Source organism: Saccopteryx leptura, chromosome 5 (genome assembly GCF_036850995.1).
Source record: "Saccopteryx leptura isolate mSacLep1 chromosome 5, mSacLep1_pri_phased_curated, whole genome shotgun sequence".
NCBI lineage: Eukaryota > Metazoa > Chordata > Mammalia > Chiroptera > Emballonuridae > Saccopteryx > Saccopteryx leptura.
In genome coordinates, this window is record NC_089507.1 from 104270770 (window position 1) to 104290010 (window position 19241).

At 40.5% G+C, this 19241-nt stretch overlaps 1 protein-coding gene across 7 annotated transcripts in view; it reads right to left on the bottom strand.

The window, feature by feature from the left end:
* The window catches only part of DCLRE1C (DNA cross-link repair 1C), a 47874-nt gene extending 29904 nt beyond the window's left edge, over nt 1-17970 (bottom strand). For 4 of the 7 annotated variants that reach the window (XM_066384373.1, XM_066384372.1, XM_066384371.1 and 1 more), the window contains exons 1-9: nt 17800-17970; nt 14234-14285; nt 12119-12203; nt 7167-7226; nt 4708-4763; nt 3883-3984; nt 3427-3499; nt 3107-3247; nt 1666-1767 (exon numbers count right to left, since the gene is read on the bottom strand). In XM_066384373.1, coding sequence (XP_066240470.1) covers nt 1666-1767; nt 3107-3247; nt 3427-3499; nt 3883-3984; nt 4708-4763; nt 7167-7226; nt 12119-12203; nt 14234-14285; nt 17800-17908 — 780 coding nt within the window. In that variant the 5' untranslated portion in view covers nt 17909-17970. The remainder of the gene's footprint in view (nt 1-1665; nt 1768-3106; nt 3248-3426; nt 3500-3882; nt 3985-4707; nt 4764-7166; nt 7227-12118; nt 12204-14233; nt 14286-17799) is intronic. The other 3 variants (XM_066384374.1, XM_066384375.1, XM_066384376.1) reach the window with 3 other exon arrangements.
* Nucleotides 17971-19241: the final 1271 nt, after the last annotated feature.

Below are 19241 nucleotides of genomic sequence, written 5' to 3' on the forward strand. Positions count from 1 at the left end.
GAATCTTTGTTCTCCAGTGATATATGCTGAAGATTTAGGGTGAAGTGTCATGAAATATGTGACTGAATCTCAAATGGGCTTGAGGTGGGACGAGAGGGTGCCGGTTATACACACATGGGGGTGGAGAGCACAAATGTGGCAAAATGTTAACAAACTGAGGAATCTCATCTCATAACTTTCTTATTTTTAAATTTTTCAAGATAAAGTTGGAGAAAAAAAAATAAAAGTGCTTTTAAAAGGTTGAAAAACAGCAGGACTATTTTCCCAACAGACATTAGGTTTAGCTCAGGATTCTTCAGAACTCCACGCACTCCATACAGATCACGTCTCCCAGTGCCTTCGGTGCTGCTTCCTCGGAGGCTGCGGACTGGCTGCCATGGGGCTCAGTGAGCTGGGCTCTGTTCAGTATTTTTAAGGCTATATGACTTAAGAAATCTCTTAAGTTGCTAGAAGTAGTGGTTTAAGGCAAGTAGTGTGTGGGAAATGATAGGAGTAGCAATTACAAATTAAGCTACTTTGTGGGATGTGAGAAAACTAGAGCAAAAATAAAACTGGCCAATTAAAAGATTTACAGGTCCAACAGAAAAAGGACAGTTTCATTTTGTATCGATATTATTTTTGTCCATCCACAAATTCACTGGCTGTGTATTTGTACACACACACACACAAAAAGATGAAATAAATTCATGAATATAAATTATAATATGCAGCCTACCAATCATCAAAGTAATTTCTTACCTTGTAACTCTCCTGGAAGAGAAGTAGAATGAATATTCCATGCTGTGGATAAAAATTCCTTTATCTTTTTTTTAATTATGCTTTATTTAAGGCTGAGCAACTTGACATTAGGGTTTTGGCCAATGAAACCAATATTACTACAATGATGATTAAATGTATACAGGCAATATTTACTAAAATAAAAAGTACTTAGTATTTGAATGCTAAGATACTTCAAAATATAGAGGAAAATTATGATCATGTATACCACTGCATTTGAAGATCACTATCACTAATCAGTATTAGTGATGTTGAATGACTATATAAATTAAAATTTTTGATAGTGTTAAAGGCAAACTCAGTACTTAAATACCTGGCATTTAATAACAAGAGGGCATTTAATAAGGGATTTCTATGGCAGCATTAAAAACAAATTACAAGTGAGTTGCAAAGATACTAGAAATATTCATTTGAAATCAGACCATCAAAACATGTAACTATTTCAAAATTCAAAGCAGAGTTATATAGAGATATTTACCTCAAAGGAGAAGATAAATACAATTTATAAATGTGCACATCATGAGTCTCAAAAATAGCAATGCATTGTGAATGTTTTCTTAAATTATAAGCTCTAATATTTTACTAAATTACAAATAAATTATTCATTACATAATTCATTAGAGATAAACATGTGTCAAATGGGTATGAATATATGTCATTAAAAAACCATAAGTATTTGTGTCTGTTTACTAATTATGAAGTTTAGGGTAATGGAATCCAATAATGGGCAGTTGCATGACCTTGGGCTAATAACATAGGATCTCAGCCCCAGCTTTTACATTTGTAAATTGAGGAGCCTAGAAAATGGAATTTCTGAGGTTCCTCCTGGACCTAAAGATCTGTTTCTCATGCATCCCACAAACAATGAAAAAGCAGTTTACTATGTACCTTTGGATGACGACAGGCATGAATCTGAGTGTTGCGGTCTGTGGTGAGATGATGAAGGATGTCAGGCATGTTTCGAAACATGTCTAGTTTATCCACATGAACCTGAGAAAAATAACAGATAAATTATTTGAATTATACTTCCTATAAATAAATTATTCAAGAGTAATTATGCAGGGGTAAATCATCCAGTGAGGGAACTAAGTCTTCTTTCTTGAAACTTAGTCTCTGGCATTTCGGTGCACAATAGGATTCTATCTGGATGTCAACAAAGGACAAAGATCATATTCTCACATTTCAGTGTTACTGCCTATTGTTGGCAGTAAGAAAAAATTCTAGAGACTCAGTAGATTTCATCGGATCATGCTAATTCTGTCCTTAGATCCATCATGAATCATTCAGTTAGTATCTATTGTGCATCTACTATATATCAAGCTTTATTCTAAACAGTGGGTATATAGCAATGAATGCAGCAGACAAAAGCAGTCGAGAATCACTCATGGCCTGACCAGGTGGTGGCACAGTGGACAGAACATCAACCTGAGACTTTGAGGACCCAGGTTCAAAACCCTGGGGTTACTGGCTTGAGCGTGGGGTCGCTGGGTTGACTATGGGATCATAAATATGACCCCATGGTCTCTGGCTTGAGCCCAAAGGTTGCTGGCTTGAGTGCAAGGTTTCTGGCTTGAAGTGAAGGTTGCTGGCTTGAGCCCAAGGTTGCTGGCTTGAGCAAGGGGTCACTGGCTCAGCTGGAGGCCCCCCCCATGTCAAGGAATGTATGAGAAGCAGTTGATGAACAACTAAAGTGCCACAACTATGAGTTGATTCTCATCTCTCCCTCTTCCTGTCTGTCTCTTTGACTCTCTGTCTCTGTCTCTCTCTGGCTTAAAAAAATCACTCATGAACACATACATACAACATGCCATAAGAAGGGCAGTTGGCAGGGGGAAGAGGGCTGAACTAGGAAGCAGAGACCTCCCTTACCACACACCTCTTTACTAGATGGAAAGGGGGCAGGCAGATGCAGAAAAAACAAAACAACTTTGGCCACCTTTAGAATTTTAAGGCTAATACGTTTTAAAGCATTATAACCAATGTGTCAATAATTACACTCGAACATTCTAGTTCAAATTTATTTTCAGTGCTGGTTACAATCAGTAAATTTACTTCCTGGCCCAGGGATTTTAAAAAATACTTCCTCTATGGGACATTTCCCCAAAGGGCTCTTCTCAGCCATCTGGGCCACTGTCAAGTCCTCCCCTGGGGGCACGAATAAACAAAGATGACAGGTTACTTCAGAGGGGCTGCCAACCTGTGCCACACACACGTTTGGTAGGTTGTTTCCACCCTTACTGTTTCCAGTTTGGAGGGGACTGGGGGTAGAGGAAAGGCGAAATGTGGAGGATGGAAAGGAGAAGCAGAAAAGAAAGAGCCGCCACTGTACCTGGAGTCCAAATTCTTCACTAAGGTTGGTGAACAGATACTCATACCCGTAAGCTGCTTTGCAGTTCAGCCACACGACATGGTACGGACTCCGTGTGATCCAGCTCCGAACCAGCTCCAATATTCCACTCAGACACTCCCCCTGGCAGGAGTTGTCAAAAGCATTTAATACTTCTGAGAATACCACGTACCCTTTCCATTCCCAGCATTCACAGATACTAACCAGTGGGAACAATTATGATCTGAAATGTTACCCCACAACCTTTCTACTAGAAACAGGCCATGCCCAGGTTCTCACCCCATTTCTCCAGAGAAACTCACCCGACTAGGAATTTGATAAAATTTTGGATCGCAGAAAGTAGTATCTAAGTATACACTTTGGATGTCTTTCACTCTGGAGATAAAAACAGTTGGTGTTATTCTAATGTGAAATAAAATATGTAGAAAGTTTAAACTCCCAGTTATTTTACAGGGTATTCTATTCCATTTGGAGTTGTTTTTTTTTTTAAAACAACTTTGTTGGGAAATGATTTCCATACAATAAAATACACCGATTTTGCATATATGGGTCAGTGAATTTTGACAAATTCACTAAGTACTATCCCAATCAACACACAAAATGTTACCACCACCTGTTTCAAGGTGAAAAATTATCTTTACTGTTACAAATAATACAATCAAGTTTGATTACTTCAAAGCATGTATTTGGGGGAACTAGGCAATAAAACGTTTTATATGATGCAGTCTAACATTCAAGAGTTCTATAAAGCCTAGTACCTGCCCCCGTAGTGCAGGAGCTCCATCCTGGCAGCTTCTCCTTTTGCCAGTCTGAAGTCCCCAGTGTATAAGACAGTTCCATTATCACCCTGAAATAAAAACCTGTAAAGAAAATATATATCAGTGACTTCTCAGCCTCATCCAAAACCCTAACAGAGCAAATAGATACTAATTCCATAGCAAATGTTTCCTGCCAAACACAGCCACCACGACACAGTGTTAACAGAATTTCAGTATCTCTAAACCAGGGGTCTCCAAACTTTTTACACAGGGGGCCAGTTCACTGTCCCTCAGACCATTGGAGGGCTGCCAAATACAGTGGTCCTCTCACTGACCACCAATGAAAGAGGTGCCCCTTCCAGAAGTGCAGTGGGGGCTGGATAAATGGCCTCAGGGGGCCGCATTGCGGCCCGCGGGCCGTAGTTTGGGGACGCCTGCTCTAAACACACCAGACAGTCAGCTGCCACCTTTACCCTGGGATGAAAAAAAGACACAACAGAGATACCACTGAGTTTGCAAAAGATGTCCCCTGAAATATGTTAGCATTCTCAACTATATATTGAGGTCAATCCTGCTCATGTAGAGAAAAATCCACGAGATAGGAAAATGCAAAGCTAATGGAGAAATAGCAACAGAAGAATTCTATGACAAGAAAACTACGTTTCAAACTTGATCTTCACCTCAGCCTCCCAACTTCAATTTGGAAGCAAAGTGCCATTAAAATAGTCCAATCTCCTTATACATTTTTTAAAAGTATAAAAATGTATTTCTACAAATATATATATCTACATATTATAAAATGGTAAAATAGATGAGCCCCCTTACATAACTGATCCTGGGCAATGACCAGCTGGTAATAGAGTCACAACAATCTCTTCCTTCTAAAAAAAAAAAAAAAAAGAAAAAATAAAAATAATAAGTTATCATTAGGACCCAGCTAAATAAATTCTCCTTAATAGAACATACTCAAGTAATGCTCAAGAATGTGCCTTTTCTCCTGATTTCCTCTCTCTCCAAACCCTAAAAACAAGTGGAATCCTTGCCCACACACACACAAAAACAAAACAAAACCAGTTAAACACTGAGTTAGAATATGACACAATAATCCCACGCTTGCATGTATACACAAGAGAAATAAACACTCTATCCACACAGAAACCTGTACATGAATGTTCATAGCAACATTATTCATACTAGCCAAAGAGAAGAAACAGCCTAAATGTCTATCAAATGATGAATGAATAAACAAAATGTGGTCTACCCAAATGATGGAATATTATTTGGCCATAAAAAGAAATGAAGCGCTGATATATACTACAACATGGATAAACTGTGAAGGCATTAGGTAAAGTGAAAGAAGTCAGTCACAAAAGACCATATTTGTATGATTCCACTTATATCAAATTTCCAGAATAGGCAAATCCATAGAGACTTCAAGTAGAACAGTGGTTGCCAGGGGCTGAGGGAAGGAAGAAATACTGCTAATGGGTACAGTTATCTCTCAATAAAGCTGTTACTTTTTTTAAAAGGTTGCCTGACTAGTGGTGGCACAGGGATAAAGTGTTGACCTGGGATTCTGAGGTCCCAGGTTTGAAACCCCAAGGTTGCCAGCCTGAGCATGGACTCATCCAGCTTGAGTGTGGGATAATCGACATGCTCTCATGGCTGTTGGCTTGAGCCCAAGGTTGTTGGCTTGAGCAAGGGGTCACTGGCTCAGCTGAAGCCCCTGGTCAAGGCACATATGAAAGCAATCAATGAACAACCAAGGTGCTGCAACTACGAGTTGATGCTTCTCATCTCTCTCCATTCCTGTCTCACTTAAAAAAAAAAAACCTTAACATAGCCTGGTCCCAAATCACCATACTGCACACTGTCCTGTTGGGGTTGAGCCTGATGGGCAGTACTGCCTCTCAGCCCTCAGGATGGGGTGGGGGCAGGATAAGAGCTCTGGACGCACCAGCTACTCCCATAAGTCTAACATCATTTATTCCAAAGGATCCTTCAAAACAGGGTCTCCTACTGGTTGAAGCTGAAGACTCAACACACAAAGCCACAGAACCCGAGAGAAAACATGAAGGACAGAGTGGGGCAGCAAGATGCTGCTCAGCAAGAGCTGCCTGTTCTTGGGCCTGATTTTGAGAAAGCCTTTCACCAACATCTGTCACAAGGCAGCGCTGCAGTGAGAGTAAGTCTGCACAGTGTGTTAGCTAACTGAGCTCAGGATGGCACTGAGAAAGGTTCAGGTTTTGACCCAGCCTAAACTGGCCGTGCAGCCATCCCTGAGATCAATAATTTTATGAGGAGTACTCCAAATGTCTGATGTCCTCCAAAGAGGAAATGTGAAAAGTCAGCCCCTGTGTAAGCACAGCCGCACATCACAGAATGCCCTTCAGAGTTCACCATGTCAGCAAAGTAGGTTAGAAGCGGACTATGGAATATGGAACAAACATTCACCCGATTTGCCAAAATGTAGGAAAATACCTCCTAGCTCTAGATATAATCTGAGGTAAAAACAATAAATAAAAGGTAGGTCTACAGTCCTACTTATTATTAAAACAATACACTCACAACACAAAAGCACCTACTTCTAAACTTAAGAACAAAATATAAACTAGATCCACTTGGACAGGGTCTTCTTCTTGAATAAGAAAATAATTCAGAAAAAAATCACACTATCCATAAGTTTGCTGCAAAAAATATTAAGCACCATTTTATATCCTGAACATTATAATAAGCTTTACTTCATGTGATGGGCATACAACACAATGAACAGTTCAAACACTATAGAAATATTTACCCGAAACCTATGTACTCTTATTGATCAATGTCACCCCATTAAATTTAATTTCTATTTTTTCTTTTTTCCTTATTTTTTAAAGATTTTATTTATTCATTTTAGAGAGAAGAGAGAAAGAGAAAGGGGGAGGAGCAGGAAGCATCAACTCCCATATGTGCCTTGACCAGACAATTCCAGGTCGACATTTTATCCACTGAGCCACCACAGGTCAGGCCAAATTTAATTTCTAAAAAAAGAAAAGAAAGACTGGCATTTTTATCATTAGCATGTTATACTAAAAAAGAGCCGTTCTGACAGAAGTCATCCCCAAACTTTTGGAGGTAGAAAATAAATATTTCATACATGGTGTTTTTCCCCCACAAACTTACTCTATTACTATACTTTTTATTTATGATTAAATAAGCATTAAAAATCAAGGAGAAAGGTAAATAATCATTTTAATGCTAAACATTAATTTTCAAAAACATGATATTTAATATTTACTTACCATGCCTGATGCTTCATCGACTAAAGATATCTGGGTAGGAGTTTCAATTTCAATAGATATCTAATAAAGTAAAATAAGATGTCAAGTATACATCATATTATATATTTCCACAGTTTTTCATGGTTTTATATGCCTTTTCCAAATCAAACACAGAAAGGTGACTACGAGACAAGGTTAACAATTCCTAATTTCACTATAATAAGTGTTTTAAACAGCTTGAAAACATGAAAAAGCTAAAATAATACCTTTCTTAAGTTGTGGCAACACATATTAAGTGCCTTATAAACTTTTATCTCCTTCAACAGAAATTCTATTTCCACAAATTCAGTCTTCCTCCCTTCACCTCCCCATTCCTTTGAACTCGACTCTTTGTAAAACACGCAGTCACACTGTGGTAGGCAGTTAGACTAGCAGAGCAAGTACTATAGACCAGGTACAGAAGGCCACCAGGGTGAAAAAAGCCGAGTCCCTAGCAATGTGCAAAACTGGGAAACAAAGATCTCAACCCCCACCCCAGGGGACCTTTCCTCCCTTAGCTGGTCATGAGGGTTAGATGCCTTATTTCATATCATGGTCATAGATTCAGACCCTCCCATGACCTTTTCTCCCTTGGCATATCATAAGTCATGTGGTTTTAGATCCCCTTATTAACTCAGAACAAACAAGAAAGCCAGAAAATAGCACTTAAGCATTAACCCTTAGAGTTAACATCTAGGCCTCAGTTGTGTTTCAGCTTCAGGCCCAGAAAAGCAACAAAACTAGACAAAGGAAAGCCATGGATGACGTCAGGACTAGCTGCACTGACTAATAACCCCACGCCTTGGCACAGAACAATCAGCGGAGAACATGACCTTGAAAGAACACACCTGAAGAACTAATGAATATTCTATTAAGATCCTCCCCTAAAATTCCCGTCCTTAAAAGTCCCTTAGGACAAAGATCCTACTCCTGCTCCCTTCTGGGAGCACACCTGAGCCTTTCCCTTCCCCCTCCCTCCTTCTCCTCTTCTTCCCCCCAGATGCGTTTTCCTCGTCTCTCTCTTTCTCCTAAGCTCTAAGAGACTTGCAGCCAGGGGAGCTGTGGGCAGCTGCATCTCATCCTGGGCTAGCCCCCTGAACTTGTCTCCAATGTCCCCTTTTCTTTTTCTTCCTGCTTGGCCAATAAATTCTTCCTTTACTTAATGCATTTTGTCTCTTGATTGAATTTTTTCTCTCAAGAAGATAAGACTAAAGATCTTGTCACTCCCCCTGTAGCATAATCTGTATGTTCAGGTTTTGTGCTGCAGAGCACAGTCTGGACCCACGGATGACAGGCTGACCTAATTCACAAATTTGAGCTTCTGCAGCAGTGGTAGTCAACCTGGTCCCTACTGCCCACTAGTGGGTGTTTCAGCTCTCATGGTGGGCGGTAGCAGAGCAACCAAAGTATAATATAAATAAAAAGATAGATTTAACTACAGTAAGTTGTTTTATAAAGATTTATTCTGCCAAACTTACTGAAAATCGACATAAAGTACTTGGTAAGTAATTATTATTATATGCTTTAACTTGCTGTAGCTCTGCTTTATAAATTTTATAAAGTAAAGTCACTTCCCTACTTTATAAATCACCATTACTGTGGAACCGGTGGGCGGTTAGAAAATTTTACTACTAACAGAGATACAAAAGTGGGCGGTAGGTATAAAAAGGCTGACTACCCCTGCTCTTCAGAGTGCTGCAAAGTGTACTGGAACACTTTGCTAGAATTGCAGCTAACACAGAGAGGCACTCAATAAGTAGATGATGAGTGAATGAACATAATTTTTCATCTTTTTATTTACATATATGAAATGGCCTTTAACCCCATGTCCTACTACTATCTGTTTTGCCAGTAGGGTTGAGTGGCTTATCTTTTTATTATTTATTAAGATTTTATTAATCATTCATCTAGTATAGGGATTATTTGTTCACTAACATTTGACAAAATGCACCTATAAAACTATCGGGCCTGGGGCTTTATTAAAGAAGAGATCTTTAAAATTTGCTTTAATTTCTTTGATGGTTACTGATTTATTCAAATTTTCTACTTTTCTTGACTCAACATGTTATTTTCCTACTTTTCCAGATCTTTATCCGCTTTGTCTAAATTATCATAGTAACCTTCAAAACTGCATTGCTATTAATACTTATCATTCTGTATTTTATATGCATCTTTTTAAAATCAATATTGGCAGAAATTTATCTCTATTTCTGTGCAGACCAGCTTTTAGTTTTCTTTATCTTCCATTTTCTGTGGTAATGTTAGTCTCTGTATCACTGATCTTGTCCTTTAATCTTTATTATTTCCTTCTTTCACACACCCTTAGGTTTGCTTTCTTGCTCCTTTTCCTTCTTATTGAGTTGAAGTCACTCCATTTAATTCTAGTCTTTCTTTTCTAAGAAATGTATTGAATGCTATCAATTTCCCTTCAAGTACTAATTTAGCTGTTCCACACATTTGAGCATGCCATGCTTTCACTGTCCATCAGTTCTAAGTAATGGATGTTTTTATTTACAAGTTTCTCTTTAACCTAAGAGTTGTTTATTATATACATCTAGTTCCCATATGCATACAATGGGATGACTTTAGCTTCCTTATATTTCTGATTTCCAACATCATCACATTATGGTCAGAGAACAGATCACTAAATTTCTTCTGTGACATAGTACATAGATAATTTTTTGCAAAAGATCTTGTTTCCTCTGTTGGGTTTAAAGCTCCGTATTTCTATTAGTTTACATTTATCAATTATGTCATCCAAATCTTCTGTATTTTCTCTTATTTTCTGTCTCCTTCATCTCTCAGTTTCTTAGTGGTGTGGAATGTGTTTCAGCTACAATTGTTGAGTTCCTATTTTTCCCTTTGATTAAAAGGTGGCCTTGTATTACATCAACTTAGCTGAGCTGGAACTGTCCTAGAAGTGCCTCCTATCTATGCTTCCAGTTTAGGGTTGAGATTTAGAAGGCAGAATTGAACCAACAATAATTTTTAATGCTCTGAAAAGCACCGGAAATTATAGCAGCTCATGTGTGCTGTTCATCTGCTGGTTCAACTCGCAGACATGGGGCAGGATGGCAGCAACTCCATCCTCTGCTGAGTATCTGTCCTCCTTCAGCCTCTCAAAGTCCTAGGCCAGGTAAGTGGAGCTCGGTGGCAAAGGGAGTGGCCGCACAATTGGGGTTGGAAGGAGGGAAAGACAAATACGGCTTCTAGTTTGTCCTTGTGCATTCCAGCCTGTCTTTGCCCTTCTCCACTTCTTTCTCAGCTTTCCTTCCTGACTGCTGGCTAGGCTGACCCATAGCAACTTCAGGACCAATACCAAGGCCAAGGTATTGTGTGCCTTTGTGGAAGGAGAATAGACAGCACCCCAATTGATAGATCAGAGGGGAGACAGAAGAAGCCACACATGCACCAAAGGGGAATAACAACACTGTAGTACTCACATCGTGGGACTTTCTGGGGAAAGGAGGACAGTATCAAGCCTCATGTAGCCTGAGAGAGAGAGTTGCCCTGGTTCTTACTGTGATTGGGGGTGGGGCCTGAGTTTGTGTGGTTTGAACTTCAAGTGGGCGCCAAGAGAGGGGGTAGACTTTTGTATCACTTGCCCAGATGTGGGGCAGAAGGGGAGAGAGGAAATGGGAGTTGAAAGCTGTCAGCAGTCAAACAAACAGACTAAAACACTTGTTTAGACTTCTCTGCCAGCCCTCACAATTATTTAGGGTTTAACCCACATAATAAACCCTAATTCTATCCACTTGCTGTGGTTCTCTTTCTCTGATCAAGCATTAGAATTTTATTGTATTTTTTGCCTTCAATTCTACTTTTTATGATATAAAAATTGCCACCCTGGCATTTTTAGCTTCTAATTGTTTAATATATATTTTCCCTTTTTTTTCCCATTTCAACCTGCATGTATCCTTTTGTTTTAACTATGTGTCTTATAGATTAAGATTAGTGGATCTTCCTTATTTTTTTAACCTAAACTGAGAATTTGTCTTTTGATCAATAATTGAATTAAATCCATTGATATTTATACTAATTACTGTTATACTAGAACTTTTCCTGCCATCTTCTCATTTTCTAAGCACTGTACTTTTGCTTTTCTCCCCCCTACAATATCTTCCTTCCATTAATTAGATCCATAATATCTGCTGGATTCAAAATTACTCATTCGGCCCTGGCCGGCTAGCTCAGCAGTAGCACATCAGCCCAGCATGTGGAAGTCCCGGGTTCGATTCCCAGCCAGGGCACACAGGAGAAGTACCCATCTGCTTCTCCACCCTCCCCCCTCTCCTTTCTATCTCTTTCTTCCCCTCCCGCAGCCAAGGTTCCACGGGAGCAAAGTTAGCCTGGGCGCTGAGGATGGCTCCATGGCCTCTGTCTCAGGCACTAGAATGGCTCCAGTTGAAGCAGAGCAATGTCCCAGAGGGATGGAGCATTGCCCCCTGGTGGGTATTCTGGTTGGATCCCGGTCGGGCGCATGGGGGAGTCTGTCTCTGCCTCCCTGTTTCTCACTTCAGAACAGTACCAAAAAAAAAAAAAAAACCCACCCCCAAATTACTCATTCTATTTTTATTCTAGTTATTGGCCCTTTTTTATTATAACTCATAAGTTTTATTTACTTTTCCTAATCTATGCCATGTTCTAAATAAAGAATTTATCAATATGTTAATGACCATTTTACACTTGAGATACAGCAAAACTAATAACCAAGATCAAACTGTTGAGGGACAAAACAAGCAAATAAAAATAAAGTGGTGACTCTTCTAAACTGTTGAGTTGCAAAGACCAACAATCAAATGTAATGAATGTAGATAAACATAGTGTGTGAGGAATTGGGCTTTGAAAAATTCCAATGCTTTGTTCAATCTACTTCAAAAAAGATTCCCAGTCAAAAAAGAAGAATTATCATCATTCAAAAAAATACAACTTACAATTTTTTTCTCCCAAAATCTGTATTTCGGGCTAGTTAACAACAACTCTTTAGTAACAGGCGAACAGTATAAATAAACCTTCAAGCTGAAAGAGAAAGAAAGAAAAAGAAGTTGTTTCAGTACGATCCAAAATGAGCCCTCTTGGTGTGTAAGGAATACGTTTCATCACATATCAGTTCATCTGGAATGATTCCGAATCTGAGCTGGCACAACAAGGTCAGTGCAGTTCCCCCCATGCCAACACCTAGGGACGGTCTCAGTCCCATCAAGAGTGTAAAGAGACAGGGAAGAAGCAGATGGAAAAAATACTGTGTCCTTGATCTCCTCAAAGGTTGGTCCTCACAATTTTCTGTTAAAGATGCATTTTTGTACCTGATTAGGTATGTCTGAAAAGATACCACCAGATGCGAAGAACACCTCTGGGGAATGAAAAGGAGGGATGGGGGGCGAGGAACAGAAGACTTCTCTGTTTCGCTTCGTATAAATCTATTTTGTTTTGTTTTAGTGAGCAGAGATCAATTTCATGATAAATTTTTAAAACTTAACAGTATAGCTTAAAGGTTAGGAATAGAGTCTGTGGCAGACTATATTTTCCGAAAATGGTCACACTAATATATATCCCATCCATACACAGTCTTCTTACAAAATGGACATGGAATTCCTCCATTGACAGGAGATCTCTATATTGATCGCCCCCCTGAACGTGGGCAGAACACTGTGACAGTCTTAACCAACAGAACATGATAGGAGTATTATTGCAGGACTTTTGAGGCTAGATCTCAGGCAATATGGCTGCCTGCTAGCTCTCTCCTGGGACATACGTATACCTTTTTTATTTTTTATATATTTTTGAGTTTCCATTTAAGAAATTCAGCTATCCTGAAGTCACCATGCTGCAGAGATTTTTTTTTTTTTTAAGATAGGCATACTCAAGGGGTCCCAGCTGTTAAAGTCTTCTCAGTCCAGGAGTCAGACATGGAAAGAATGAGTTTCAGATAAGGTCAACCCCCTCTGATGCTCCAGTCAGGTAGAAACCAGCCTTCCCTACTGTGCCTCAACAGAATTCCTGACCCACAGAAACTGAGAGAGAGAATAAATAGTTGGTTTAAGTCACTATATTTTAGGGTAATTTGTTACACAGCAATACGTAACTAATACACAGTCTCTAAAATCAGACAGACCTGGTTGAAATCCCGGTCCTGCCACCTACTGGCTGTGTAAGCTTAGGCAACTAATTTAACCTCTCTGGTTTCTCAGTTTCCTCATCTGCAAATAGAAGTAATAGGTGTAATAATAATATCTAAATAATAATAATAATATCTATCCAAAAAGGTTATAAAAAGGCTCTAATAAGGATGTCAGCTGCAAGAAGGCAGGGATTTTCATCTGGGTTGCTCACTATGGTGTCCTCAACATCCAGCATAATGCCTGACTCACAGGAACTCAAGAAACTGCTGAACTAATAAATATGTAGTGCCCTGCATATACTCAATAAATATAACAATCATTATCAAGAACACAGACTATTGATATCCCTTAGCAGATAGCACTTAGCCTGATAACCACTAGTTCAAAAGTCAAAAAGTCAATTGGGCCTTTTTCAAATATGTATCCTGGGGATTTGGAATTTAGATTTAGGCAATGGCTACAGGACAAGAATACAATAGTTCAGCTTTAAAAAAAAAATCTAGCAATATTATATGATTCTTTATAGTGGAAAAGCATTTACACACATACTCTTACCGAAATGAAAACAAACAGAATGCTGCTGTACCCAATGGCATGGATGAATCATGCAAAGATGTTAAATCAAAAAGTCTATTCAGTGTGATTCTATCTAACAGTTCAAAAGCCAGAGCTGAACTATAATGACAAAAGTAAGAATAGAGGTGACCTTAAGGAGAAGGGGGACCTTAAGGAGAGAAGAGGAATAGGGACCCTGGCTCTGTTCTAGGTCTTGATTTGGGTGGCAGCTTCAAGAATGTGTTCGTGGGTAAAAATTTATCAGACTGTATGTACCCTTATGATGTATGTACTTCTGTATAGATGTTACAGCTCAATTAAAATGGTTACTTAAAGTCAGACACACAACAAATAAATCGCAAAATAAATCACCTGCACTCCAACCTCCTTTTCAGGGCCGGGGCTCTTAATCCTTTCATGTGATCTAAGAAAAAATAAATAAAAATCATGAACACGTTATTTTTTCAGAGGCTCACTTAGACCAAGGAAACTCAGCTGTCTGCTCTTTTTAAACTTCCTTTCAAGAGAAAATAATAAATGAGAGGTTCACTTGTATAAGAGAATTGACTCATTTGGGCTATTAGCTCTTTCCTCTGCAGGTAAAGAATCCATCTGAAAACAGGACAGGAACCACTACAAGTTGACCATCTCTTCCCCTGAACTATCAGAAGCCATTTAAAAGGAGAATGATCTCCTCCTCTGTGTCCTAGGGCAAAGTCTAAATCACTCAGTAGCCACAGAAGAATCAGTGACCAGGGTCTCAATCATTCAGAACTGCTTCAGCAATTTCCTTCATCACCTTGTTTCGTTTCAATCCAGCCACCCTTCAGTCCTTGCTCTCTGTGACCCACTCAGTTCCCGTCCTTAAGTTAGTCCACTTTGAAATTCAGGCTTGCTCACATGGCATCCTCTAGGAAATCCTACAGGTTTAGGCCAGAATAAGAAGAGTTTTGATATCTTCATGGCCTACTATACTGCTGGGTTAAAAAGTGGTATATTGCTATCCACACAGGCATGCTCCACAGCCTCCAAATTACCAGGCACATTAAGATGACATTTAAAGACAGGTAACATTTAAACCAAATAGCACATGAAACACAGTGCATTCTAATACATTCTAAACCTTGAGCACACAAAGGCCTAGATAACAATGACCAAACACTTCTAAATTTTTTAGTTAAATCAAACCAATTCTATAGTAATTATTCTAATGACCACCTACACACATATGGTGACCCTTCTTGACTCCAGTGAATACAGGCAGTCAACACACCTCATGTGACCAGTCTTCACTAGACAGGTGTTTCCACAGGACAGTCCGCCTGCCCCTGCAGAGGGTGAATCTTCTCAGATCACTCCTGCCCCAGGCTGTTAGGGCCTATGAGTGCACTGGAGGGCAGCACTCTCATAATTGGGGTTTTCAGAGAGTTTGTGCAACAGCAATGAGGCAGACTCAGGACTCTCTCCTCTGTGCACTGAAACTAAGTCAGCAGGCAGCACCCTAGAGCTGTTTTATCAAGACCCCCACCCACCACTCCAGGTCACTTCCTGACTGGTAGCCAAGACAGCCTACGTGAGTTTGCTTTGTGCTGCTAGAAGTGCAATCAAAGACTCCTTTCCAGGGCTTTTTTCTTCTTCCTTGACCAGAATAAATCATCATAAGCTGATCCCGAAGGGGTCCTCCCCAACAGTGGATGCCTATCTCAGGCCATGGGTCCCAGGTCTCACTGATGGTTAATAAAGCCTACTCCACTCCAAGCACAGTGTTGGGTTCCAGATCTTCTGTAAATGAGCATCAACTGGGTCCATGGCCTACTCCAAATTGTATCAAAATGTAGTATTAACACGTTTATGTGCATTTTTTCCAGCAAAAAGGTCCATAGATTTTGTCAGATAATTTGTATGGGTCTGTTAGGTTTGTCATAACAGAATACCATAGACTGGGAGGCTTAAACAACAGAAATTTATTTCTCATAGTTCTAGCGGCTAAAGTCCAAGGTTAGATTCTGGTAAGACTGCTCTTCCTGGCTTGCAGACAGCCACCTTCCTGCTGTCTGCTCACATGAATTTTCCTATCTGTGTGTGAAGAGAGGGATCTCTTCCTCTTCTTATAAATCATATCAAATTAGGGCCCCACCCTTATGACCTCATTTCACCTTATTGCTTCCTAAATGTCCAATCTTCAAATAGTCACACTGGGGCTTCAAACTATGAATCTGGGGGGACACAATTCAGTCCACAGAACATCTAAAAAAGTCTGTTTCCCAAAAAGGTTAAAAATCACTTGCAGACAACACAGGAAACCACCAAAAGCAGAAGTTGAGCGCTTGCCCTTGATGAGCTCACACCCTGGTTGAGCAAACAGACTCACACGTGATTCGAGGACAGGAAATGTTATTACAAACTTCTCGAGAGTCAATTATCTTGCTTAATATACAAACTAATGATGAACTCACAGATTCCCTTATGCATTCTTTGTCCAAACTCATTACTCCTATACATGAAGGCAAGCCCTTTGGCTAACACGCTCAGAAACTCCAGTAAGACTTAACACAAAAGATGAAAACAGCAGCATCCTCACTCAGCAGTAAATTCTCAATGAAAAACAAGACCAAAAAAAAAAAGTTATTCTCAAGGGTAAGCAGAAAGATCTGCACAGGAGCTCACAGTGCTATTTAGCAAATGGGTTAGAGCTTCAGATTTTTCTCATTAAAGAGAGATAGGTGGTGTCTTTGAGCAAAAATGCATTTCCCCAAAACAGTTAACTTCAACAATTTACACCAGGTAAAAGTGATTGATTACATACATAAGACAACAGTTGGTCTTCACACATGTGAGGAAGGGCAGTGTTCGATATCTGTAATTTAGTTTAAAATCACACCATGTATAATATGTATATGCATGTGTTTGTTATGTTCTAATTCACTCTTCAAGAGTGGGTGGGAGCATCCTTCTCAAGCCACTATGGAAGCCCACACTCCTGCAAGCAGCTACCATAATGCTTCGGTTTATCTTCACCTCTCATCAATGCCAAAGGCTGTGTTTATTAGCATAATGAATGTTAAAACTGAAGTTAGTGACTCATTAATCAGCATAATAGATATTTAAAACAGCCAGTGGTTGTAAAATTAGTGATTTTCTATCTCTGGAGATTGGTTAAAATGTTTTAGAGACACTCTAAATGCAGCCTGGGCTGTAACATCTAGCCTGGAGGCCATATAAGCAATGCAGCTTCACCCCTAACACTATCCAGCTGAGAAATCTTAGTAGAATTCTGGTTGCCTGTGTTGGCCATGTATAAGGCAAACCATATCCTGCCTCAAGACTAAATTGAACCCTTTCCATTGAATGTAGACAAAATATCTAAAGAGGGGAGCTTGCAGTTTGTGAGCTTACAGTTTGTCGCGCTTACAGACAGGATGTCTGACTTCAGAGTATGAGTGTGCCCGCTGGCTAATAAATGTTCGGGGAGTACGGCAGACTGACATCACGGACTCCTTTATACCTTAGCAGTGAGGAAGTGGGAGAACTATACTACTCACAAAAATTAGGGGATATTTCAAAAATGAATATAAAGCTATAAAATATCCCCTAATTTTTGTGAGCAGCATATAATCCTCGCCAACCTCTGACTGTGGCCGCTAGGAGAGCTTCCAGAACAGAACAGTAGTGCCTGATCAAACTGTGCCGGTTCGGTGCCGACTGGGCAGTAGCACGGAGAAGGAAAATAAAGCCGCAGAGGCTGAAGAGCCGGACTGGGACAAGGTGCAGGTGCTCGTCTGACCTCCCAAAGCCCGCACTCCCTCGCTCCAGGGCCCGACCCCCGACTTTCCTCCTCTCCAGCCCGGGGGCCACTTCCCCGCGGGACTAGTACCCGCACAGCCCCGGTAGGCGTAGCCCGGTCCCCTGGGAGAGGGTGGCTCGCCGCGCTCACTCACCCTTGTGGCAGTGGGACAGGAAGTAGGCGCGGGCCTTCAGATTCTCCCTGTCGAAGCGGTCTATGGAAATGTTTGGATACTCAGCCATCTGGCCCTGAAAGGAACTCATAGCGCCAGCCTACCCCGGCCGTCACCCCACAGACCCCGCCGCGGACGCTGAGGAACGCTCTGATCGCGCCGCCACTTCCGGGGAGCTGCTGCCGCCTCGCCACTGGCCGGCCGGGCTCAGCCTCGCCCAATCATAGCAGTCCTGTGGCGGGGGCGGTGCCGTGGGGCGTTTCCACCGCCCGGACCGGTTTAAGTGTCAGATCTGCACTGCGCTGAAGGGGGGGCCACGGCCGAGCCGCGAGTGGTTGCGTGGGGTCTAGGGCGTAGCGCGAAGAGTGCGTCTCCGGCCGGAAACCTTCACACAGCACGGTGTTGTTTTGATAAGGAGTTGTCGGTCCCTATGCAGGAACAGTGGCGCGAAGGGAAACAACACCACCAAGGGAGCAAAAGGGAATGCAGAGCTTCTCTTAAAAGCAGTCTGTGCTCCTCTTCTGTTTGTCTACTGACGGCCTGAAAGGCGAGCTCAGTTTCCCTTCTTCTCCTCCCAGTTTCTACCTAATGGGATAACCATAGGATGGTACGAGAAAAAAAATCGTATCTGACTCATGGTAGATTCAATAACTATTAGTTCGCGCTCCCATTTATAACTCCAAACTGAGTAAACACACGATCCTTGATGATCACAACTCAGATGCATGTTCTAAGGGCAGTTAAGTATAAGATCCCAGAGATAGATTATCTACTAGCCCCCTCCCCCAGTGCCCTTTGAGCTGTATTTTTGCTAGTTGTATAAAAGGGGGAAAGTGGTAGGGTGATGGGGGAATGATTTGGACATTTTTAAGCACAAACGCAACTTTATGTAAGGATTTGTTAAAGTATTAAGATTCACAAATAGTCATAATTGCATTTATTGTGCCCTTTCTACAAGTCTCAGACATAACAATATTAATAATCACAAACAACTGAAACACTTTTGATACTTTGTGCATAACACAGTGACAAACCTTGCAGTGGTTACATAGCTAATTAAGATGTTCTTTCAAGTAGTTATCAATCTATTCAGAGACAACAAGTTTGTAGAACACGCTAAATAAATGTTTCCACAGAGACACAAAGTAATATAGGAAAATATGCAAGAGTTCTAACCAGGGGAATCAGGAATCAGACTGCCACCTTTAGAAAATATCAACTTGTTCCTGCAGTCATGCTACTCAGAGTTCTATTCAGATACAAATTTTCATGATTTTTTTAAAGGAAGAAGTGGTGGAGGGGGAGAGAAAAAAGAAAAGAAAAAGAATGGTGGTGGTGGCAGTGGCAGTGGTGGTGAAGTTTAAACACCATAATCACTAATTTGAGTGAAGCATTCTGCTAGCATATACAATTGCCAACACCTT